The sequence below is a fragment of the Zalophus californianus genome, chromosome 11 (assembly GCF_009762305.2).
Source record: "Zalophus californianus isolate mZalCal1 chromosome 11, mZalCal1.pri.v2, whole genome shotgun sequence".
NCBI lineage: Eukaryota > Metazoa > Chordata > Mammalia > Carnivora > Otariidae > Zalophus > Zalophus californianus.
Window position 1 is genome coordinate 107,530,366 of NC_045605.1, and position 25,241 is coordinate 107,555,606.

The following is a 25,241-nucleotide window of genomic DNA, read 5'->3' on the forward strand; positions in this document are numbered from 1 at the left end:
TGGAGAATGCAGCATTATGGCCAGGAGAGACGTGAAGCCACAATATAAATACTAAATATAGCATAGCTACCTGGAGGGCCAGTTTAATTCAAAGTAATTTCAAGCGTCATTTTTATATCTAAAAAATGGACATACTATGAAGTAGAATGCATATTTTGCATAAATTTCAAAAATAAGACTTTATAAAGAAATTGCTCAGGCTTCAGGGCGCCTGGGTGGCTCAGTCACTAAGCGTCTGCCTTTGGCTCAGGTCATGATCCCAGGGTCCTGGGATTGAGCCCCGCATCGGGCTCCCTGCTTGGTGGGAAGCCTGCTTCTCCCTCTGCCACTCCCCCTGCTTGTGTTCCCTCTCTTGCTGTGTCTCTCTCTGTCAAATAAATAAATAAATAATCTTAAAAAAGAGAGAGAGAGAAATTGCTCAGGCTTCAGGCTAGCTAGCACTGCTTCCCTCCACCCACACACCCTCCCTGACCCCAGTCCCTCAAACCTGACCAAAATGCTTGTGTTCCTCCATTCTAAGGGGAATTGGGTTGGAAGCGCTTGAGAAATGCTGTTTTATTGGGAAAACAAAGCGGAAGTTTATGTGTCAGCCAATGATGAGTGAAGGAAATCAGAGGTGTTCACAATACCTGTGCAGGCAGATAAGGTAGGCTGTGTCTGAGAGCTCTTTTACCATATCTCACACAATCAGTATACCAAAAAGACACCTGTAGCCTTCTGGATCGGACAGACCTGGGCTTGGGTCCTGGCTCTCCCATTTACTACCTTTATGACCCTGGGTAAGTTACTTTACCTATCCGAGTCTTCATTTCCTCAGCACAGAATGGCGATTAAAATATGTACTTTACAAGGTAGTTGTGAGGAGTCTAAGAAATCATGTAGGGAAAGTGTTCTGCACAAGGTAAGAATTTAATAAGTGTTAACTACTGACATGTTAACTACTGACATGTTAGCTGAATTTCCTGAATATATAAAGAGCTCTGAAAAATCAAGAAAAAGTCAAAACCAGTTGAAAAGTGGGCAAAGTACATGGGCATTTTATGGAAAAGGAAATATAAATAGATTTTAAACATAGAAAAGGTGCAACTTCACTCATAAGAGAAATGAGAACACAACTCAAATGAGATACTATTTTTCACGTGCTAGATGGTAAAGGTTGAAAAATTTGGTAACATTCTATTGGTGAGTGGGGAAAGAAATACACTCATGCAATGTTAACGATACTGCAAATTGTTATCACCTCTGTGGAGGGCAATCAGTAATATCTTATCAAAATTACAAATACTTACGCTTTTATGTAAATGCTTATACACAATTCCACTTTCAGGAACTTATACTATAGAAATAGTTGCACATTCTAAATAGACGAATAAGGATGTTTTCTAGAGCATTTTGTGTTTGTAAATGTCCATTAATGTGGGACTAGTTAAATAAAAATACACACAGTGGAATACTATATAGCCATCATGAGTATAAGGCAGCTCTATGCGTATCGATATGAAATGAGTTCAAGGCATGTTAGGTAAAATAAGAAAGGGGCAAAATAGCAGAATAGTGTCCTACTGCTGGTGTAGTTATACACATATGCATGGATAATATATGCATACATGCTCATATGTGCATAGGCTCTCTCTGAACTAGTTCATACAATAGCCTATGAGGCATTACATAATCTAACCTGCTCCTTCGCATCTTATGACGGCTCTGACTCCTCTCCCCCCCCTTGCTCTGTTCCACCTGCACTGGCCACCTTGCTTTTCTGGAACACTCCATGCATCTGCCTGCCTTAGGGCTTTGTAGTGGGTGTTGAGGAAGTTACCCTCAATGTCCACAGGGCTCACTTCTCCTCTCCTTCAGGCCTTTGCTCAAACCTTCCCTTCCCAGTGAGGCCTGCACTGACCACCCTAATTAAAACAACATCCCTCAGCCTTTGTTTCCTTACTTACTCTCCTTTTTCTTTTGTCCGTAGTATTTACCACCTTCTAGCATTCTATTTTTCAGTGTGCTTGGGTACTATGTTTATGGCTTATGGTCGTTTCTCCTGAGTAATGCAGATGTTTACAGTTCCCCATGGAGGGGAACTGAGGTATGGGAGGTTGAGACAGGAAGGAGACTTCCTTTTCAATATATACCCTTGTGTTCTCTGTACCATGTGCTTGTGTTAACTGGTAAAAATGTAATACAAATTTTTAGCTCTACCAACAGGATCCTAGAAGTGGTAGTGACAACCTGGACCCAACCCCTTCATCTTATGATGGTCCAGGGGCCGAGCAGTTAGGGAATTTGCCTGAGGTTACAAAGCAGGATTTAAATCCGTATCTCCTAACTCCAGAGCCCTACTAGCTCTTAAGCATCATGTCATAGAACCTCTTGATTTGGGACTCTAATCAGCCAACTTGAATGTAGTGTGATAAATGCTAAGCTGAGGGGTTCCAAAGGTGAAGGTTTCCCTCTGTCTGACATTTACCATTACGATGAACTCCAACAGATGGTCTCAGTTTTTTGGATGTATGAGATTTTGGCTGCAGTGTGCATGGCTTGAAATAAATGGGAATACTGGGTTTCTGGGCTTGGGGATTCTTTTATGAGCACTTTGTAGTCAAAATAAAGTATTAATCTCAGTCCCTTGGTAGTTGGAAGCACAATGTTCCCAAATCCTGCACTCCCAGATAATTTGTCTTCTGAAGCAGTCAAGAGGTCTGGAGGATCTGCCAGGTGTTTGGGGGTTAGGGAGGGATGGGAGGGCACTTGGCCTTGTCACAGAGTAACAGGAGTATTCCCAGGAGTTATTAAAGGCTCGCCGCTGAGCTTCTTGAACAGCCTTGGCTGGTGGGAGGCCTTCTGCCCCTGGGTCAGGTGGCGGACCCGTTGCCTCTGCTGTAGCCGGTAGAGCATCTCCACCTTGTCATGCTTCATCTTGTCCAGGTATCGCCGCCCCTTGAAGGTCACTGGCTCCCCAAAGATTAATTCAATCTCCTCCAGGAGGGAAGCCAAAGGAGCCTGCACTAGATTGATCTTCCTGTGTAGATGGCTGCGGAACTGATTCTCCTCCAGGAAGCGACTCAGGCCCATGTCAGTCTTCTGGAAGAAGCGGTTGGGGTCAGAGGCTTGTCGCTCAAACCATTCTAGTCTCCCCAGCAACATCTCCCGCAGCTGAATGGGCTTCAGGGTTTGCTCCCAGGCACTCACCAATGAAGGCAGCTGCCTCAGACGGGCGTTGGAGCTGTACTTGATGGCCAAGTCCAGTCGGTCCTTGTGGGGGACCTCAAGCATGGACCACAGGCGCTCCAGACGCTTCTGCAGGCTCAGGATTTTGTAGGGTTCTCCCAGGAGGCTGATTCTCTTACTTCCCAGGCTGTGCCCTAGCACTGTGTTCCAATCCCACTCTCCTGGCACAAAGTCTGGCTCTTCATCTTCCAGCAAGGGAGGTGGGTACTGAATCTTTAGGGACTCTCTGACAGGGGCTATGGTCTCCACAGGAACCTCCTCTTCATACATTTGGAAGATGACATGGAGGAAATCTGTCTCCTGGCTGGTGAGGTACTTGAAGTAGTCATCCACAGACAAGGTGGTTTTCCACCAGTTCATCCATGAGATTTTGTTGGACCACTTCTCCCAGCCTTTGCTTGCTTGTAGTGATGTGAGGGAGGCTGCCTTATCATAGGACTGTAAAATGTTTGCTCCCTGGGAATAAAGCCCAGCTAACTTGGGATTGATGATGTGATACTGTTTTTCTTGATGTAGAAAGGCTGAGGACAGGAAGGCTGACCAGTCTTTATTGGCTGCAGGCTCAACCAGGGATCCCTGGTCAAAAGAGAAGTGGTCAAGAGAGACACGGCTCATCAACTCCTTGTAGACCTCTCTGATGTTATTGCCAACAAAGCAATCAATATCCATTTCCTCGATAAGTTTGGGTTCTAGTTCACCGGCCAGGTGGTTGTATAGGACTCCGGCCCCGTCAACGTGGAAGGAGTCCAGAAAGTTTCTCTCAGAGATCTGCACAGCAGCTGCCTGTACCACTGCCTGATTTCTTAGCTTCAAAGTAACAGTCACTGGCTGTGGTTGAAGTAGAAAGGATTTGGGGCACTGGAGGCCCCACTGCCCAGTGGCTTCTTCTTCTTCGAGGCTCTTCAACATTCTCTGCAGTTCCTGCATGCGATGTGCTGCAGCTGGGCGGCGGGTCAGGGCCCCCAGGAGTGGGGGTAGGCCTGAGTCCAGTGGTGAGTAGTGAGTCCTCTCCAATTTCATGTTCTTTATCATCTGCTTCAGGTCCTCAGCCACTGTGTCCCCTGCCAGCTTTGTTTTGCTTTCTGGAACCAGGACCAGTGGGGTTAAGGGGCGAGGGGGGAGTGGAGGAAGGCCCAACTCATCTGCTAGCTTCCAGCCCTTACACAGAGAGGGCATGGAATGGCTCCTCTGGAGCTGGGAGTAGAGGGGCAAGTGGGGCGAGGTGGAGGGAGCCCTGCTGGTGGGAGTCACAGAGTACTTGGGCAGTGACACAATCTGTGCAGAACTGAAATTGCTCTCTCTCTTCTTCTGCATAGAGGACAGCCATTGGAGAGGCTTTTTCCTCTTCGGCTGGGGGATGGACTTCAATTCCTTCACCGGATCCAGTTCAGGCTCACTGAGAAACTCCCGCGGGCGGCTGAGTTGGATGAGGTAGTTTAGGGTGAGGTTGCTGCTTGGTATTTGGGCGAAGCTGGTGCTATGAAGCCATGGGATAGGGTAAAGCCTGAAAGCCCCAGTAGGGCCTACTGGGCGCAGCTTATGCATGCCACTGTGGGCTTGTTCTACTTTCAGCAGGGTGAGGAAGTCGGCGAGCAGGCAACGGTAGACCTCAGGGCTGGTGAGAAAGATTGTGCAGTCCCTGGCGAGGCTGGCGGTCAAACGGGTGAGTGTGGCTGATTCAGTGAAGACACCTCTGCGGGTCGACATGGTCTTCAGCAGGTGCAGGTAGCGTAAGAATAGCTGCTCGCTGCTGAGCAGTACGTAGGCCAGGAGCCGTTTCCGCAGTCTCTGGTTGTTCAAGTGGCTCAGACTAGGTTCTGTGGGAGGCTCCTGCCAGCTGCACTTCAGCTCGTCCAGGATGACCTCAGTGAAACGGAGTCGGCTTTCGGTAGGCACGCGCACCGACAGCCCACTGCGGGCCAGCCGCTTGGTCACTTGGCTGCACAGCGACGCCACCGTCAGCCGGGAGACGGGCAAGGGCAAAAGCATCGGCACCTCCGGCGGGAGGTGCTTCTGAGAGTCTGGGCGCGTCACCTTGCGGGGGAAGAGCGACAGCGGGCCCAGCAACCGGTGGTAAAACCGCTGAAGCTCGGGCTCTGGTTTATAGGGCTCCATTTTCGCCCTGGAGGCGCGGGAGGTCTGGGCAAAAGTGGCCAAGCGCTTACTAAGGCAACCAGGGACCGAGCGCGCCTGCGCAGCCAGTACCGTCCAACGCGTGACGTCGGAGGGCGGGCCTGACGTGCGCGCGTACCAGGAGGCGGGGCAAAGTGTGGCTTCCGAAGCTCCGCCTCCCCGCGACGCAGTTAGGGGTTTGCGCCTCTGCGCCGGAGCAGTGCAGGTCCAACGGGTGGTGGCTGGGTCCGAGATGGCTTCGGACTCCGGGGACCGCGGGACCGCCTGCACGGTGAGGGTCGAGGCCTCGTGTGGGAGCCTCTCTGGGCAGAGAGCCTCGGCCCCTGGGGTGATTGTTAACGCAGAAAAAGGGGAAGGAGTAGGCACCTGGGGCAGGGCCTGGGGCCTCCGCGGGAAACGGGTGCGAGACTAGCAGGGCCCTTGGCGTTAACGTTGGGGGTTTGGTCTTGGACCGATCACGACTGATAAGGAGGGCGCTTGAGAAGGGGTCACGTGAGGGCGTTTCCCCAGGCCTTAGGGGTGGTCATAGGGGTGGTCGTAGTAGTGAAACAAGAGTCACGCAAGAGGGGTCCCCGACTCTCATCAGCCAGTCCCTGCCGCCCTTGCAGCTGGAGTTCACAGTGCAGATGACCTGTCAGAGCTGCGTGGACGCGGTGCGCACTTCCCTGCAAGGGGTGGCAGGTAAGAGCCAGAAAAACTTGTGCGGACAGACTGGAGGCCTCTAGAAGGAGCCGGCAAATCTCTTAGAACAACAACACTACTCCCATTTATAGATGTAGAAATTGAAACCCAGAGATGGGAAGGAATGTCCTCAGAGTCACGTAGAGACCCAGAGGCAGAGCCTGGAGTACCGATCTCAAGCCTGCCCTGCCAGAGCCCTCTACAGGCTCTGACACACTGGTATCTTAATCTTAGGTGCCCAGGGAATGAGGAGCTAGGCTGAGTATAGATAGCCCCACCTACAGAGGGGGTTCCCTGGATAGCAGGCAGCTCTTGCTTGCGAAACTGCATAATCTTGACAAAACAAACAGCAGCCCTGGCCATGTTCCATCCTATGCAGCTCCCAATTTTTATAAGCCAGCTAACTGGTCTGGAGGTGACCTTGCACAATCAAGAAGTATCTGAGAAGGCAGAGCCACCAGCACGGCGCTGGGAACTGCTTGCCTTTGATTCTGTTAAATGTTCGTCCAGTCATTCAGCAGGTATGGACCAGACCCTGGGGACTTTTTAGGGAGAAGTGTTCACACATGTTTCAGACACAGTCCCTGCCCTCAGGTAAGGATGAGCATGCAAGCGTTGCTCATGGAAGAGCAGTTCTGGGAAGAGATAAGATGGGTTCTGAGCTGGGACAGTGGTAGCGCTTGGCCGGTACAGGGCAGTAATAGTGGATAGGGGTATGTGCCCTAGAGTCAGACTGTTTGCCTTCAATCCCTTCTTTGCCACTTAGTGGCACTTAGACTTCATGCATGGTTACTACTTTTGCCTGTTTCTTCAGCGTTTAAATGGGCATGATAATAGAAGCTACTCCGGAGGATTGTCACAAAGAGTAAGTTGGTTAATACATGTAAAGCACTTTAGAAAAATCTTTGGCATGCAGTGAGAGCTCACTAAATCTTAGAAGTTATGAGAGGAAGGGCTTACAGGTGGCAATCTGATTGGGCAGAAGCATTTGGGGACAGATACTGAAGCAGAGCGACAGAGAGAGAGAGAGAGAGAGAGAGAAATTTGCCCTCTCCAGGGGGCCTGGGGCTTGGGGAAGAGGGTTCTGCTCCTCTAGGAATAAGTGGGAGGAGCTAGCTTCTAGCCCAAGGCCCACTTCCTCGAACCCTTATCACACACCCTAGAGTTCCCTGTGGCCTTATGTTTTCTTTCTTACTGGGCTTTGAGCTAAGCAAGGGCTGGCCTGGGCACACTGCACCAGCCGCACTGAATCTTGCTCAGCTGGGGAGCCAGCCTTCTTGGTTCAGGTGCAGTTCAAGAGTTCAGGAAGTGCATAGTTATGGGGAGCTGCCCCAGTGGGCTCTCCCACTTGAGGAGCAGAGAATCAGACCCCAGGACAGGAACCACCTGCGTGGAAGTCAGTCCATCAGAAAGTCTTGTCTGCTCTGTATCTAAAATCAGAATTCAGCCTCTCTTTTTCCATACTTTGGCCATCACACGGATCCAAGCCACCTTCCTTCTCCCTGACCCACATACAAACCTCATCTTTGGGCTTCCTGTTGCCTCTGTTGCCCCCTCCAATAGCTTTTCCATACAGAAGCTAAAGTGATTTTGTAAAATTATACCTTGGATACTATCACTGCCCTGCTCATTTAGGCCTTCAGTAACCCTCTTAGGTAGGTAGTAGTAGTATCTCCTTTTGCAGATGAAGCAGCTGACTAGAAAACTCAACAGAAAGGTTGAGTAACTTGTCCAAGGCCACACAGCTAGTATGTGGCAAGCAGACTCCGGATTTCAACTCCAGAGTCCACACTCTCAGCCGCTGTACACTGTGCCTTCTCCCAATGGCCTCCCAGTGCATTAAAATTAAAATCCAGATTCTGTCCCGTTGGGCCTTGCTTGACTGGTCTCCACCTGCAGCTCCTTGTCCTACTGCCGTCTTTACTCCCGGCTTCAGCCACATGGGCCTTCTCTTCTTAGAACATGTCAGTGTCCTGCCCATGCTGTTCTCTCTGTTGGAAGGCCCTTACCTGACTACATCCAGGCCTTGGCTTAGAGGCTCAGAGAAACCTTCCTTGACCAGCCTCAGTGGCTTGGCCCCCCATTTGTTCCCTAACACCCGTTTCATTGATCACACCTTTCACTCTCTGCATCTCTCTTGTGTGTCTATTTGACATTTGTATCCCTGCATTGGAACGCATGCTATTTCATGGGGCACAGATGTTGCCCGACTTGTTCCCTGCTCTGCTTCCACGGCCTGGAACGCTGCCTGTGATAGGTGCTTAGTGTCTGCTTGTTAAATGAGGCGAGCAAAGTTTCTTGCACTGTGTGCTTCACTGGGCCCTGGGAGCCTCCAGAAATCAGCCTCGAGGGCTCAACCTTACCTTCTATGGGGCGAGGGGACTGAGCATCAGCTTGGGGGTTGGACAGGCTGCCTTCCAAGCTTTGTGACCTCAAGCCAGGTGTGTCACCGTCTAGCCTCGTTTCCTCACCTGTCAGATGAGGACAGTATCATCATTCTGATGTGTGTAAGGCAGAGCACAGCTCTTGGCATCCCCTGGAGGCTCAGACCACAAGAGTTCCCCCATCCTCCCTGTACCCCCTTTGCAGCCATGGACATCCAGAGGCATCTCTAGGTGGACCCAGAGATCCTGATGCTCCACAGGCTGCCTGGTGGCACAGGATAAAATTTTGTGTGAAGTGAGGGCCAGTTTGGTAACCTGGGGGGTTTCTTCTCACAGAATACCCTGTACTTGGGGGGGGGGGGGGCTGCGTGTGTTCCTCTGATGTCTTACAAATTCTGCCCCTCCCCCGACAGTGTCCCTGCCGCCCCCGCAGGGGGTCTGGAGAAACCAGCCTGTGAGAGCTTTTGTAACCACACGCCACATATTCCTCTCTGGGGTGCTGCCTCTCCCTAATCGCCCAGTTTTGCCCCCTTTTGAGCTGGAAGGAATCTGAACAGCTAGAGTACCTTGCCCGTACCCTGGGGGTTGTTACTCCTGTCTCTGCCTGATGGTTAATCCAGGCATAGCCTGGCTTCTCCTGCACCCTCTGAGTTCCCTGAGGACAAGGACCAATGCTTTTCCTGACCCTGGCCTTCTCCAAGCCCAGCACACATTTGTTGAGAGAATACGGAGGAGGGAAACCAAAGAGGAAGGGGACACCAACAATCATTGTAGCCTTCGGTTCACAGAGCACCATCTCAACAGCGTCAATTGGCTTATTTAACCTTTGTCTTCTGGACTGCCCACAGCTCCCCTGGGCTTTACCCTGCAGAGCAACAAACACTAAGATCAAAGAGAGAATGGTGTAAGCCCTGCAGGTGAGAGCAGCAGCATTGTTCTCAATCCATCCCCTGTGCACTGGCTAAGGGTTGGAGAGTTCTCGTAAAAGGTTTGGGAGCCCTGAATAGCTGAATGAAAGAGAAGCCCCTTCTCTTCCTTCTCTGAGTTGGCTCGGTGGCCCCCAAAGCCAAGCGTGTGTCAGAATCATCCCGTAGTCTCTGTGCACACAGGATGATGTCGGGGATTTGGCAGGCAATTGAGACATACTAACTTTTGAACCTGACCCTTATGGACCACACAGAGCTCCCACACTCACAGAGGATTGTAATCAGTGCAGCGTGAGTTACTCAGGGGAAGAGGGAGCTGCTACAGGAGGACAGAGGAGGGGGGTCCCAACCCAGCCTGGAGGGTGGGGGCTGCTGCTCAGGGTGAGCAGTGTCCAGGTAGGCGCCAGAGCTAGGCTGCCTGAGATGAATTCCCAGTTCCACAATTTACTACACGGCCTTTGAGCAAGGTTCTTAAATCTCTCTGTGCCTCAGTTTTCTCATCTGTAATACAGGGATAATAGAACCCACCTCACAGGGTTACTTGAGTGTCTAATGAGCTAATATGGGTAAAGTACAAAAAAAACCCACAGTGCACTTATGGTTGATGTGAGCTCTCACGATGATGGTGATTGATAGCTCACCTCTCTTTTTTGATGTGTATAACAGCTTTATTGACATATAATTCAAATATCATAAAATAGTCCCATTTTAAGTGTACAGTTCAATGGTTTTTAATATGTTCAGCGTTGTATGGCCATCACCATTACCACTGGTACATTTCAGCCCCTCATGAAGGAATTGTGCCCTTTAACTATCAGCCTCCTATTCCCCCACCTCCTAATCTACTCTATATCTCTGTAGGTTTCCCTGTTTTGGACGTTTCATCCATAATGGCATCACCTACCATTTGGGCTTTTGTGACTGGCGCTCACTTAACATCACATTTTCAGGGGGCTTCCCTGTGGTAGCATTATGAGCAATTCATTTCCTTTTATCTTTTTTTTTTTAAGATTTTATTTATTTATTCATGAGAGACAGAGGGAGAGAGAGATGGAGAGAGAGAGAGAGAAGCAGAGGGAGAGGCAGGCTCCCAAGGAGTAGGGAGCCCGATGCGGGACTCGATCCCAGGACCCTGAGATCATGACCTGAGCCGAAGGCAGATGCTTAACCATCTGAGCCACCCAGGCGCTCTCCCTTTTATCTTTTTATGGCTGAGAAATAATGGATACACATTTTCTTCCACTGATGGGCATTTGGGTTATTTTCACCTTTTGGCTATCATGAGTAATGGACTATTTATTGATGGCCTGCTTTTATAAAAACATCTTAAAACACTTATCTATGTTTCTTAAGTTATAAAGAATGCCTCGCACGTAATAAGGACAGACAACACTCCTGGGGGTAAGGAGGCCTTATCCCCACTTTATTTATAAAAATACAGACTCAGAGAGGATGAGGGCTTCACACAGCCAGAAGGCAGCTTCCGAGCTTACCTCTAGCCATGGGAGGGTTGGTGAAGATGAGGGTGGGGGATGACCTTATGTTTCTTCCTTGCTCCCAGCGCAGGGGTGTCCGCCCTCCGCTGCCTTCTCCCCTCTCTCTCCTTCTAGGTGTCCAGGGTGTGGAAGTGCAGTTGGAGAACCAGATGGTCCTGGTGCAGACTACCCTGCCCAGCCAAGAGGTGCAGGCCCTTCTGGAAGGCACAGGGCGGCAGGCGGTGCTCAAGGGCATGGGCAGTGGCCTTTTGCGTGAGTAGCCACTATGGCCCTGGCCTTGGCCTCTCTGGGAGGGAGGTGGCCTGGAGCTGGTACACGTATAAACCATAGGATTTGGGGGTTTGGGGTTCGAGTGGCTTTGGGGAAGGCATGCAAGTTATGTGGAGCTCTCTCCCTGCCCTTCCTGAGCTGATGGACGTGTGGGGCTAGCCAAGGTGGTGAGCCAGCCTGGGGATCTGATACCTTACAGAGAATCTGGGGGCAGCAGTTGCCATTCTGGAGGGTCCTGGTCCTGTGCAAGGGGTGGTGCGCTTCCTGCAGCTGAGCCCTGAACGCTGCCTCATCGAGGGGACCATTGATGGCCTGGAGCCTGGGCTGCATGGACTCCATGTCCATCAGTTTGGGGACCTCACAGGGAACTGCAACAGGTGAGTCACCTGTAACCTCCCCCACGGCATCTTCATCCCCCCACTCGTGCATCCACAATTGCTGGGGCTGTATTCAGCCACCTGCACACATTTTCACACTTGGTCCTCACAAGTACCGTGAGGCGTATACACCCAGGCCCAGTCTACAGACGAGTAAATGGAGGCTCAGAGGGTTAAAGGACTTGTCAGAGGCCCCAGGGCACATGAATGGTGGGGTGGGATTTGAATCCAAATCTGACCTTAACATTCCTATTCGTAGCCTCTTATTGCCTCTCAAGTGGCAGTGACTCCTAGACACAGAAGGGCAGGTCCCTGTGCCATGGTGTTTGTCGTGCTGTGATGCACTTAGTTGATTCCTCATCTGCGTCTCCCCTGAAAGCTTACTGAGGGCAGGACCTACATCTGATTCTTGGTGCCCTCACCCCAAAGCCTGGCACAGAGTGAGTCTGTTTGTTGAATGAGTGAGTGAGCAAGTGAAATAAATAGGGTTTAGGGGCGCCTGGGTGGCTCAGTTGTTGAGCGTCTGCCTTCGGCTCAGGTCATGATCCCAGGGTCCTGGGATCGAGCCCCGCATCGGGCTCCCTGCTCTGCGGGAAGCCCGTTTCTCCCTCTCCCACTCCCCCTGCTTGTGTTCCCTCTCTCGCTGTGTCTCTGTCAAATAAATAAAATCTTTAAAAAATAAATTAAATAAATAAATAAATAAATAAATAAATAAATAAAAATAGGGTTAAAGTGAGAGGGTGGGTCAGCTGGCCTGGGAGCCAGTGTCTTGCTACCCACCTGCTACCTTTTCTTCTTAGCTGTGGGGACCACTTTAACCCTGATGGAGCATCTCACGGGGGCCCTCAGGACTCTGACCGGGTAAGTATCCATCTGCGTGGACTTAGGCTATGAGAGGGCCTGAAGCCTCAGGCAAAGCAGACCGCTCCCAGGGCCTTAGCATGCGATTCCTTTTTGGTGGGGTCCCCTCGCTTTATTTTGTTCCATTTAGAAACATCAACCCTTTCTGTGGTCAAGGCCTGCCCCCCAGGAGCTCACAGTCCTGTGAGGGAGACCCCTGAGAACCCCATGGTTGCAGGGCAGAGAGGTGATCCTTGCAGGAGCCTGTAGGAGGCCCCGGGAGCCCAGAGTAAAGCATCGATCCGGCCTGAGCCCCAGGACATGGGCAGTGGGAGGAAGCTTCCTGGAGAAGCTGAAGGTGTGGAAGTTGAAGATCTTACTTGAACTAAAAAGGCTGTTCCTGATGGTGCAACTCCCGGCCTGGAGTTTCACTTTTCACCAGTTTCCCATCGGCAGTGAGTTGCACGCTGCCTTGGTTTTTGCTTATCTGCGTACGGCTTGTTCTGTTAGTTAACGTCACATTCTGCTGTAAGTTAACTCAGTTTTTCCCTGAGGTAAATTTAGTTATTTTTAATGTCTTAGTCCAGCATGGAATGTTTCAAACATTCCAAAGTACAGAAACTTGTCCCAAGCTCCTGTGTCCTGTGTCCCCATCACCCACTTTCAACAGTGACCAACTCTTGGTTGGTCCTGTTTCATCTACACCTCCAGCCTTTCTCTGTCATTATTTTGAAGCAAATCAAGACATCATTTCATGTAATTAAGGTAGACTTGTTTTTTAACAAGAGACGGGAAAACCAGTTCTTGTAGCCATGGGAGTAGGCTCATTGTAAAAATAGTCAGTGGTGGTCAAATAAATGTTAGTAGAGTCCTGCTGGATTCTGACCTGCAAGGTCTGGGGACTATGGAAGGCCTGCTTTTTCTTCTTCCTCCTCTTCTTCTTTTTTTTTTTTTTTTACGATTTATTTATTTGAGAGAGAGAAAGAGTGAGTGTACATGTGGGGGAGGGGCAGAGGGAGGGAGAGAATCTCAAGCAGACACCCTGGTGAGCGCCCAGCCCATTGTGGGGTTCGATCTCATGACCCTGAGATCATGACCTGAGCTGAAAGCAAGAGTCCGATGCTTAATGGACCAAGCTACCCATGTGCCCCTATGGTGCATGTTTCTTACTTCACATACCTGATTTTTTGGACGGTTCTGTGACATATCAAAGTGTTAGAAGTTTGACTCCTTTCGGGTGCCTGGGTGGCTCAGTTGGTTAAGCGACTGCCTTCGGCTCAGGTCATGATCCTGGAGTCCTGGGATCGAGTCCCACATTGGGCTCCCTGTTCAGCAGGGAGTCTGCTTCTCCCTCTGACCCTCCCCCCTCTCATGTGCTCTCTCTCTCTCTCATTCTCTCTCAAATAAATAAATAAAATCTTAAAAAAAAAGAACTTTGACTCCTTTCCCCTTCTGCCCTGGGAAGTTGGGGAAGCCAAACAAGTTTTTGTTGGGTCCACTGTGTGGTGCTGTGGTTGTGCTCAGTGTAGCAACGATTTATTGCTATGCATCAAATACTCCAAACTTGGGGGTTTAAAACAAAGAAACATTCATCATCTCAGTTTCTCTGGAGCAGGACCCTGGGTGCAGCTTAGCTGGGGGCGTCTGGCTTAGGGTGACTGTAATCAAGGCGTTGGCTGGGGCTGCCGTCATATGAAGGCTCGTGTTGCTGTTGGCAGGTCTCAGGTCCTCCCTGGCTTTTGGCCAGAGACTTCAGTCCTTTGCCACGTGGGCCTTTTCCTAGCGCGGCTCACAACACAGCAGCTGGGCTTCCCTCAGAGCAAGTGCGTGAGAGAGGGCATCCAAGACTGAGCCAAGCCGTTCTCTTTTTGTAACCGAATCTAGCAAGTGACAGTAGGTCCAGTGCATACTCAGTGGAGGCACACAAGGATGTAAGTATAAGGGAAGGTGCATCGTAGAGGCTGTCGTCCTCATTGAGCCTTGAAAGGTGCTGCACAGAAATTAAGCAGGTGAAGAACAGAGAGTGTGAATGTCAGGTACAGCGGGGAAAACTCCATAGGTAGCGCCCCCGAACCAACAAGGAGCATTTGGGAACTGGGAGCACTGCGTCTCTTGTGGAGTCGAGATCAGAGACTGCCTTGCCACCTGTGCCTTGGCCTGCTGTGGCCCTGGCCCCTCTCAGGGCAAGGAAGCAGAAGGGACTGGAGCCAGCTGCCCTACTGTCCCCAAGTCCTTGACAGAGGTGGAGGAAGACTCGAGTAACATCTGGACTGCCAAGGCCACCATGATGCCTGATGAGTTCCTTTGGGATTTCTGCATCTGCTTTTGCCCAGCAGGAAGTGAATTCAGTGTGGGGATTTACCCCAGAGCCTGGTTGTCCCTTTGCACATCTCCTAACTGATCTCCAAGGTGCCTTCTCTTCTCTCGCCTCCCCCCAGTCCTTCCTCTTCATGCACTGTGCTAGAGGGATTGCTCCAAAGCAGAGTAACCATGGCATGCCCCTGTCCACAACTGTTTTTGGCTCCCCGGTGCCTGAGGGTATATAGGCCCAGCCCAGCTGCTTGGTGTGACATTCACGTCCCTGTGGCCCAGTTCTTCCTGGCCAAGTGCAGGGGAGGGACAGGACCCTGCTGCTGGGTCATGCCTCTAAGCTGCACTGCCAGGCTGCTCGCTCCTTCAGCCCAGTCCTGAAGATGCTCCTCGGGGCTCAGTATCACCTCCCTTTCCTTCATCTTTCCTTGATCTTTCTACCAGAAAGCCTACCAGTGCAGGGTAACACAGGGTGCCAGGTGTCAGCACAGATGTCTTTCTGGAAAAGCGAATAAAGCAGAGGTGGTGCATCTTGCTGCTTGTCAGCCCCGCCACACAGTGACATACTTTGTGACCATGCCTCATAGCAAGGCTGTGTGTGTCAGCCCACACTGGCACAGCATCTGCTTTTGCCTAAAGTGTCCGGTTGGAGACAATTTATTTGCACAGAAATGGGTCTCTGTGACCTGCCAGTAAGGTCTGGTCAGCAGAAAACCTACTCCCTGCTGTATTTAGTCTGTGTTTCATAATCACTGGTCTGTTCTGTGTCTATCTCCCCACCATGCTTCGAGCTCCTTGAGGGTGGGAACGGCACGCATACCCCACCCCCATGCTGGCAGCGTATGTCTGATGTAGGTGCTCGGTAGATGTGTTAGGACATTTTTATTACCTTAAAAGGGAGAAGGTAGGCAGAGCCAGTTTCTGGGGGGAGGGGGGTGGGACAGGCCCCCTGCTCCTTGTGTTTCTTCTCTCTGTTCCTGGAGGCTGGGAGTCAGAAAACGATGCTGGCTGCTTTCTGTGGTCAGGAAGGCAAGCCTGGCCAGCTTATGCCCAGGGGAATTAGAGACTGCCAAGGGCTAGGAGTCAACAAGAGCCTGGAGAACTGGGCTCTCAAAGCAGCAGCGACCGCTTCTGAGGCTGAGATGCAGCGAGGGCAGTAGCCTTGCAGGAGACACAGTCCGGTCCAGTGGGCATGACTTCCTAGGAAGGGAGTCGCTGTCCCGGATTTCAGTTCCCTGGAGGGAGCATCCAGTTGCCTTCCTGGTGTCATCCTAGGTCATCCCTTTATCCTACCAGACTGTACCCAGAGGAGGACATTGGTACTTTTGGGAAGGGGGATCAGATCCTGGGAAGCCAGAAGCTAGCAGCTGTGCCCCCATGTGCCCCTCTTTTCGCCCCTCGGTCTCATTGCAGCACCGTGGAGACTTGGGGAACGTCCACGCTGATGCTGATGGCCGAGCCAGCTTCAGGATAGAGGATGAGCAGCTGAAGGTACGGTGGAAAAGAAGGTGGGGACCTCTTCTAACAGGGTCGACTGTCTGAGGCTGTTATGTGCCTTCAAAGGTATGGGATGTGATCGGCCGAAGCCTGGTCATCGATGAGGGAGAAGACGACCTGGGCCGGGGTGGCCATCCCTTATCCAAGGTCACGGGGAACTCAGGAGAGAGGTGAGTGATGCCACCCCCAGCAGGAGGCTGTGCTTGGCCAGTGGTGCGTGGTCAACCCCGGCGGAGCCCAGACGAGTGCCCAGGGCCCACTCCTGACCACCCGTTCTTCCTCAGGTTGGCCTGTGGCATCATTGCACGCTCTGCTGGCCTCTTCCAGAACCCCAAGCAGATCTGCTCCTGCGATGGCCTCACCATCTGGGAGGAGCGAGGCCGGCCTATCGCTGGTGAGGGACGAAAGGAGCCGGCCAAGCCCCCTGCCCACCTCTGAGCATGGCCTCAGCCTCGGGTTTATGACTGTTCCCCCAGCTGAGCACCGTCCGCTTCCAGAGAGAAGGGAGGGAGGCCCTGCTTGCCTGGCCCCAGGAGAACTCGGGTACAGGGGGTGAAGGGTCGCTGTAATGTTCCCTTGGCAAATTAAAGTTTTATTTTCATACAGAACTTTGGGTTTTGTCTGTGTCCCAGTGTCCCTTTGTGGGCTTGCTGAACACGGTCCTTCTGCCTCTCTCCTCCCTTTGAGGACCACCTGTTGGCTTTGGAGCCAAACAAAACTGGATTCAAATCTGCACACGTACTGAGGGCAGCATCCTCCTCGTCGGGGTCACAGTGCAGGAGCACAGCCGCCATGTTTCTGTCAAAGCACATCCTGCTTTAGTTTCTCCCTGTGGTTGGACCTGTAATGTGGGAATTTGGGAGCTGCAGGTGGCCCTCTGCCTTGTCAGCTGAGTATCAGAAAAAGCCTGTATGCTGAGGAGAGGGATGAGGCAGACGCACAGGAGAACCTACAAGTTGTTAGATAATGTCCGACGCCCCCGGGTGCCCGCTCTGGGCCTTTCCTGAGGCCAGCTGCTTCCTGACCTGGGGGTCAGGAGATACTCCTAGATTTTCCCCATGCATCCCCTCCTCCTGCTTTTTAAATAAATTTGGCTTGAGTGGATTTTTTTTATTCACAAGTAAAAGACTTTTTTTTTTTTTTTAAATATTTTATTTATTTGAGAGAGAGAGAAACAGCATGAGAGGGGAGAGGATCAGAGGGAGAAGCAGGCTCCCCGCTGAGCTGGGAGCTCAATGGGGGACTCGATCCCGGGACTCTGGGATCATGACCTGAGCCGAAAGCAGTCGGCTTAACCAACTGAGCCACCCAGGCGCCCACAAGTAAAAGGCTCTTAATTAACCTAATAAGCAAAGTGCTTAGTGCAGACCCGGCACGTGGGAAGTTAAGGGAACAGTGGCTGTGCTTCTGAGGCCAAACAGGGCCCCTGGAGGCTGCCGCAGCCAAGCCCCCGTCTCACAGGGATGGCCAGTATCCAAGCACTAATGTGAGGGGCCAGGGATTCTGGGCCTCCCCACTTGTCGTTTTGCCCCCCCCCCCACCTCCCACTTGACTTTGTCAAGCTTGCTCACCCATGACAAAACTGCTTTTATAACACAGTGCGCTGTCAAAATACAAACTTTGCCCCTCACTGTGTCTGCTTGGAACTAGGCAGGTGATTTTCCAGATAGCTGGCCTTGCTAAGATGTGCCTGGCTCTTCTCCCATTCCCTAGGCCTTGCCTGTTTCTCCCTCAGGGCTGCTGGCTCTGCGTCCAGCCCTAGCTCTTGGACCCTGCTCTTTCTTGCCAGCCTATGCTGGTTGCTTTCCAGCTCCCTTGATTCCTGGGAACCAAACCCCTTTTAAGCCTGGGGTCCAGGCTGTCTTTCCCGGCCCTAGATCGTTGCAGGAGCTCCTCTTGGACTCTGCCCACAGCCAGCCCCTGACCTCCTCCCACCTTTGTTCTGGAATGACAGCTGGTTTAACCCCATTTTGGCCAAACCTCTTACCAAACCCTACCACTCTCTTTCCACTCTAAAGAATCAACATCCCCATTAGCTTTTCTCTCTTAAACTCTTAACCATGTAGGTTTTCTTTTTTTTAAAGATTGTATTTTATTTATTTATTTGAGAAAGAGAGCAGGCACAAGCAGGGGGAGAGGCAGGTTCCCCACTGAGCAGGGAGCCCAATGCGGAGCTTGATTCCAAGACCCCAAGATCATGACTGGAGCCAAAGGCAGACGCTTAACCAACTGAGCTACCCAGGCGCCCCAAGATTTTATTTTTAAGTGCTCTCTCCACCCAATGTGAGACTCGACCTTACAGCCCTGAGATCAAGAGTTGCATGATCCAGGGCGCCTGGGATCGAGCCCTGCATCGGCCTCCTTGCTCCACTGGGAGCCTGCCTCTCCCTCTCCCTCTGCTTGCTGCTCCCCCTGCTTGTGCGTGCTCGCTCTCTCTCTCTGTCTAATAAATAAATAAAATCTTAAAAAAAAAAAAAAAAAGAGTTGCATGCTCCACTGACTGAGTCAGGTGCCCTTTAGCCGTGTAGTTTTGGTTTTTTATTTTATTATTATTTTTAAAGATTTTACTTGTTTTATTTATGAGAGAGAGAGAGAGAGAGAGGACGAGCAGAGGGAGAAGCAAGTTCCGGGCTGAGCAGGGAGCCCGATGCAGGGCTCGATCCTAGGACCTCCTAGGACCTCGGGATCATGACCCAAGACAAGGGCAGCCGCTTAACCGACTGAGCCACCCAGGCGCCCCCTAACCGTGTAGTTTTTAAACTTTGGTTTTAAACCACAGAACACGGTTCAGCCGTCTTGAAGGCCCAACTGTGAAGCAAGTGTGGAACTGCAGCTAAAGAGGCCCAGTCCTTCTTAAATTTATAACTACAGTGAAACTATTATGTTTACAAACTTAAAAAAGATTATATATGTTAGCTAAAAATCACAACCCAAAAATCAGGTTTTAGAAACTTTTTCTTTTGAAATTAGAGTAACGAAAAAATTGCCATGTGGATGAATCTTGAAAACATCCTGCTAAGTGAAAGAAGCCAGTACAAGAGCCACATATTTGTATGATTCTATTTGAAATGTCTTGAATAAGTAAATCCAGAGTCAGAAAGATTCATGGTCACCAAGGTCTAGGGCAAGGAGGGAAGGGAGAGAGCTAATGAGTAAAGGGTTGCTTTTTTGGGGGTGATTAGAATGTTCCAGAATTAGATGGTGGTGATGGTTGCCGGACCCTGTGAATATACTAAAAACCACAGAATTGTACGTTAAAAGGGTGAATTTTATGGTATATGAATTATATCTCAATATTTTAAAATCATGTACATAAGAAAGGCAGTAGAGAGTTCACTGTTCTCTTCACCCAGCTTCTTCTAATACTAGTTTAAGTATAGTGCAGTTATCAAACCCAGTTAATTAACATTGACACAAGTCTAGTAACTAAACTGCAGATGTTCCAGATTTACAGCTAACGATCGCTTTCTGTTTTTGGATCTCATCCCGGATGGCACGTTGCTTTTAGCTGTCCTGTCTCCTTGGTCTGCAATCTGTGATGGTTTCTCCGACTTTCCTTGTCTTCACTTTCTTGGCTTGATACTTCTGATGAGTCCTGGTCAGATATTTTGTAGGTTGTCTTTCAGTTGGGTTTGTCTACATATTCTTGTGATTAGGTTGAGGTTATGTCTCTTTGGCTTGAATACCACTGAAGTGAAGTTGTGCCTTTCTCAGTACATTGTGTTGACGTATCTTATTACTGCTGTGATTTAATGGGATCACTTGGTTAGGGTGGGGTCTTCTGAGTTTCTTCACTCTAACCTTAAAATTTTTCCCTTTGCGGTTAGTAAATATCTTGCTGGGAGCTGCTGCCTGGAGACTATGTAAACGTCTCGTTTCTCATCAGACTTTTGCCTGCTGGTTTTAGCATCTAAAATAATTTTATTGGCAGGGGGCACGGCTGGTTAAGCATCGACTCAGTTTTGGCTTTGGTCGTGATCTTGGGGTTGTGAAATCAAGCCCCACCTGGGGCTCTGCACTTAGCATGAAGTCTGCTTAAGACTCTCTCTCCCTCTCCCTCTGCTCCCCACTCTGCTCCCTCCCTTTCTCTCTCTCTCTCAAATAAATCTTTAAAAAAATAATAAAAATAAGGGCACCTGTGTGGCACAGTTGGTTAAGTGTCTGACTTTTGGTTTCGGCTCAGGTCGAGATCTCAGGGTCTTGAGATCATGCCTCGCATTGGGCTCTGTGTTCAGCGTGTAGTCAGCTTAAGATTCTCTCTCTCCCTCTTCTTCTGCCCCTCCGCCACGTGTGCTCACGCTGTCTCTCTCTCTGAAATAAATAAAAATCTGGGGTGCCTGCGTGGCTCAGTTGGTTAAACATCTGCCTTTGGCTCCGGTCATGATCCCGGGGTCCTGGGATCGAGCCCCGCATCGGGCTCCCTGCTCAGTGGAGAGCCTGCTTCTCCCTCTCCCTCTGCCTGCCACTCCCCATGCTTGTGCTCTCTCTCTCCCTCTCTGTCAAATAAATAAATAAAATCTTTATAAATAAATAAATGAATAAAAAATCTTTTAAAAAATTAGGTGAATAAAAATAAATAAAATTTTAGGGGCGCCTGGGTGGCTCAGTCATTGGGCGTCTGCCTTAGGCTCAGGTCATGATCCCAGGGTCCTGGGATCGAGCCCTGCGTCGGGCTCTCTGCTCAGCGGAGAGCCTGCTTCTCCCTCTCCCACTCCCCCTGCTTGGGTTCCCTCTCTCGCTGTGTCTCTTTGTCAAAAAATAAAAATAAATAAATAAAATTTTAAAAATCATTTTTTATTATGGCAAAATAAAAATAACAAAATTTACTATTTTAACCTTTTTTAAAAACGATTTTATTGGTTTGAGAGAGAAAGAAAGAGCGAACACAAGCAGGGGGAGCAGCAGAGGGAGAAGCAGACTCCCCACTGAGCAGGGAGCCGGATGCGGGGCTGGAACCCAGGACCCTGAGATCATGACCTGAGCCAAAGGCTGACGCTTAACTGACTGAGCCACCCAGGCGCCCTACCTTTTTATTATTTTTCCTTGAGAGAGAGAGGGAGGAAGGGACAGAAGGCACATGCCCCCGAGCAAGTGGTGATGGGGGGAAAGGGAGAGAGAGGAGAATTTTTTTTTAATTAATTAATTACTTTTTTGCCAGAGAGAGAGAGCGAGCACAAGCAGGGGGAGCAGCAGGCAAAGGGAGAAGCGGGCTCCCTGTGGGACTTGATTCCAGGACCCTGGGATCATGACCTGAGCCCAAGGCAGCTGCTTAACCGACTGAGCCACCCAGTGTCCCAGGGAGAGGAGAATCTTTAGTAGGCTCCACCCCCAGCGCGGAGCCCACAGCGGGACTTGATCTCAGGACCCTGAGATCAGGACCTGAGTGGAAATCAAGAGTGGAACACTTAAGCAATTGAGCCACCCAGGTGCCCCTATTTTAACCATTTTTAAGTGTACATTTTTTGGCTTGCCTACATTCACACTGTTGTGCAACCAATACCATCATTCATCTCCAGAACTTTCTCATCTTCCTAATCTGAAACTCTGTCCCTGTTAAACACAAACTTGCCATTCCCCCTCCCCCAGCACCTGGCAAGCACCATTCTACTGAATGTCTCTATGAATCTGACTACTCTAGGGACTTCATGTTAAGTGGAATCAGATAATATTTGTTCTTCTGTGATTGGCTTATAAAATTAGTTTCTTGATTACACCTTTTAAATTAGAAAACCAAGACTGGTCTGTCAGATTCTCTAATATGTCAACATTTCTTTAACATCACACATACTTTAAATGCCAAAGATATTCAGGTTTCCTCAAATATGACAAAAATCTACTTGTGAGCTTAAAAATATTACCACTATGTGTTTCATTTACTTCAGCATGTTCGGTTTTAATTCAACATCTTCCCAGTATTAAGATAGATTACCCACTAAAGGGACACTTTTTCAGCTGAAAAGAAGTTGGGGTTACAGTCCCCAGGACAGGGGCTACTCACCTCTGAGGCTGCACGTGTCAAGGCCAATTCTTCCTACGCAATAAGTGGACCTGCTGGGTCTTCTTTTTTGTTTTTTGTTTTTTTTTTTCTGGGTCTTCTTTATTTTTATATTTTTTAAAGGTTTTATTTGAGAGAGAGAATGAGAGAGAGAGAGAAAGAGCATGAGAGGGGGGAGGGTCAGAAGGAGAAGCAGACTCCCCGCCGAGCAGGGAGCCAGATGCGGGACTCAATCCCGGGACTCCAGGATCATGACCCGAGCCGAAGGCAGTCGCCTAACCAACTGAGCCACCCAGGCGCCCATCTGGGTCTTCTTTAAAGTTGCTGTGGTAACAGGGAACTCCAAGGTCAAACCCTATAGATGGCTTTGGCTTTACAAACTATGGTCCCTAAATTCAGATTAAGCCTGTAAGGTATGTTTTCATAATCTCTTAATTTTATTACCTGATTTAGGCAATAAAAATTGTGTAGGCTGCCTCCTTGTCCCCACACCCCCCCACGCTTGTAGATTTCTTCTTGATTTGATCAAATTAAACCCAAGTAATCTATTAGAAGCTGGCTTTTCTTCTTTCTTTTTTGGCCATAATCCTAAAGACATTCCAAGGCCAGATCTTTTTCTGGCGCTGAAAATGTATTTACCACAAAGAAGCATCTTTACATAATGAATGAATTCCTTGCTAGTGTTATCAACACTGCATTTATGTTCTATGTATGGCCATGTTTAATAATCATTCTTACTCATGCATATACACAGCGATGAGCCGGGCTTTGGGTCCAGATCCCAGGTCTACTGCTTTCTAGCTGTGTGACCTTGGGCAATGCCTCTCAGTCTTCTCTGTGGAATGGGGATTACAATAGGCCAATCTCATGGGCCTACTATGATAATCAAATAAGATTGCCCGTGCAAAGAACAGCACCTGGCAAATTTAGTTCATTGTTAACTATTATTATTTTGTTATTCACTCACTCGTTCATTCATTCATTCATTAAGGAATTAAGGAAGAACCTGCAACCATCTCAGGAAGCTTTCTGCCGCTGCTTCTTTACATGAGGAGGTAGAATCTTTATAAATGTAACACTAAATAAGATCTTTCCCCCATCTTTCTGATCTCTTCATTTCTGTGCTTTTTTACGTCAGCAAAATGTACATGTTGTCCAATGTTAACTTATTTGATAACAAACTTAGTACTTTAAAAATTAAATTTGAGGCACCTAGGTGCTTGATTTCGGCTCAGGTCATGATCTCAGGGTTGTGAAATCGAGCCCCCCCCCACGCCCCCATCAGGTTCCACACTGGGTGTGGAGACTGCTTAAGATTCTCTCTCTTCTCGGGGCGCCTGGGTGGCTCAGTCATTGGGCGTGTGCCTTTGGCTCAGGTCATGATCCCAGCGTCCTGGATCGAGCCCCGCATCAGGCTCCCTGCTCAATGGGGAGCCTGCTTCTCCCTCTTCCTCTGCTGCTCCCCCTTCTTGTGCTTGATCTCTCTCAAATAAATAAATAAACTCTTTAAATAAATAAATAAAACTAAAAGTTAGGGGCGCCTGGGTGACTCAGTTGGTTAAGCATCTGCCTTCAGCTCAGGTGGTGATCCCAGGGTCCTGGGATCAAGCCCTGCATCAGGCTCCCTGCTCAGTGGGGAGCCTGCTTCTCCCTCTCCCACTCCCCCTGCTTGTGTTCCCTCTCTGGCTGTCTTTCTCTCTGTCAAATAAATAAAATCTTAAAAAAAAAAAAAAGGATTCTCTCTCTTCTCCCTCTGCCTCACCTCTCCACTGTTTGCGCATGCATGTGCACACATTCTCTCTCTCAAAAAAAGTTCAAAAAAAATTCAAAGTTTTTTTCAAATGCCCATTGTGTCCTGTAGATTTTCTTTTATTTTCACTAAAGGTACTTTGTTTATTTTTTTAAAAATTTTATTTATTCATTTGAGAGAGAAAGAGCAAGTAAGAGTGGGGGGTGGTTTGGCAGGGAGGGGCGGAGGGACAAACAGACTTCCTGCAGAGGGGGAGCCCATCTCGGGGCTTAATCCGAAGACCCTGAGATCATGACCTGAGTCAAAGTCAGATGCTTAACTGACTGAGCCACCCAGGCATCCATTCACTAAAAGTACTTTAAATTTTATTTTATTATTATTATTATTTTTTATACAGAGAGAGAGAGGAAGGGGGGGGAGAAGCAGAGGGAGAAAAAGAGAATCTTAAGCAGGCTCCATGCCCAGTGCAGAGCCAACACGGGGCTCCATCTCACAACCCTGAGATCATGACCTGACCTGAACCGAAATCAAGAGTAGGATGCTTAACCAACTGAGCCATCCAGGCACCCCTAACTTTTAGTTTAGTTCTTTTTTTTTTAAGATTTTATTTATTTGTTTGACAGAGCGAGAGAGCACAATCAGGGGGAGCAGCAGATGGAGAGGGAGAAGCAGGCTCCCCACTGAGCAGGGCTGATGCAGGCCTTGATCCCAGGACCCTGGGATCACCACCCGAGCTGAAGGCAGATGCTTAACCAACTGAGTCACCCAGGCGCCCCTAACTTTTAGTTTTATTTATTTAAAGATTTTATTCATTTATTTGAGAGAGAGAGATCAAGCACAAGAAGGGGGAGCAGCAGAGGAAGAGGGAGAAGCAGGCTCCCTGTTGAGCAGGGAGCCCGATGCGGGGCTTGATCCCAGGACTCTTAGATCATGATCTAAGACGAAGGCAGTCGCTTAATGGGCTGAGCCACCCAGGCACCCCTTAGTTTTATTTTTATCTAAATAATAGGTGCATACAACATAAAAAGTCAAATAGTGCTACTAGGTTTATGATGAAAACAGCACCCCTTGTCTCATCTCTTCTGAAATCCAGTTCCTAGAGGCAATGGCATTCGACTAACTCCCTTGGCCATTTCTTCTGGGATTTACTTCCATATTTTTAGGTTACATGACTGTATTGCTATTTCTTACTTGCAATCTTAATATTGGCTGTTGAATTCTATATTAGGATGAATTCTGCAAGTAATGAGAATTCTGACTAGTAGTGACCAGAGCAATAATGACATTTTAATTATCTCATAAGATAAGCAGACTAGAGGTTTCAGAGTGGGTCCCATGGCTCATGGTGTCAGGA

The 25,241-nt window shown here is 49.3% G+C and overlaps 2 protein-coding genes across 5 annotated transcripts; one reads left to right on the forward strand and one right to left on the reverse strand.

Annotated features, from left to right (window-relative positions):
- Positions 1–2,789: 2,789 nt before the first annotated feature.
- On the reverse strand, positions 2,790–5,376 carry CCDC87 (coiled-coil domain containing 87). The gene is given in 2 exon segments (XM_027579909.2): positions 2,790–2,813; positions 2,815–5,376. Coding segments are annotated over 2 exon segments (2,553 nt in total). The 5' UTR covers positions 5,344–5,376.
- A 120-nt stretch (positions 5,377–5,496) lies between these two features.
- On the forward strand, positions 5,497–16,750 carry CCS (copper chaperone for superoxide dismutase). 4 transcript variants are annotated; one of them, XM_027581085.1, is made up of 9 exons: positions 5,564–5,632; positions 5,970–6,042; positions 6,857–6,907; positions 10,919–11,100; positions 11,318–11,495; positions 12,296–12,356; positions 16,059–16,136; positions 16,209–16,312; positions 16,427–16,750. In XM_027581085.1, the coding sequence occupies exons 3-9, from the start codon at positions 6,864–6,866 to the stop codon at positions 16,578–16,580; spliced, it is 801 nt and encodes a 266-aa protein (XP_027436886.1). In that variant the 5' UTR covers positions 5,564–5,632; positions 5,970–6,042; positions 6,857–6,863; the 3' UTR covers positions 16,581–16,750. The 4 variants fall into 4 exon arrangements, with proteins under 4 accessions (XP_027436885.1, XP_027436888.1, XP_027436886.1 ...); XM_027581084.2 differs by lacking the exon at positions 6,857–6,907 and having other exon boundaries at positions 5,497–5,632; positions 10,963–11,100; XM_027581086.1 differs by lacking the exon at positions 5,564–5,632 and having other exon boundaries at positions 10,963–11,100.
- Positions 16,751–25,241: the final 8,491 nt, after the last annotated feature.

Bases quoted from the DNA above. Each gene is read 5' to 3' on its own strand.
- CCS (XM_027581084.2), top strand. From the start codon at position 5,594: ATGGCTTCGGACTCCGGGGACCGCGGGACCGCCTGCACG. The intron at 11,496-12,295 runs GTGAGTCACCTG...TTTTCTTCTTAG, and splicing joins CTCACAGGGAACTGCAACAG to CTGTGGGGACCACTTTAACC. The intron at 12,357-16,058 runs GTAAGTATCCAT...GTCTCATTGCAG, and splicing joins GCCCTCAGGACTCTGACCGG to CACCGTGGAGACTTGGGGAA.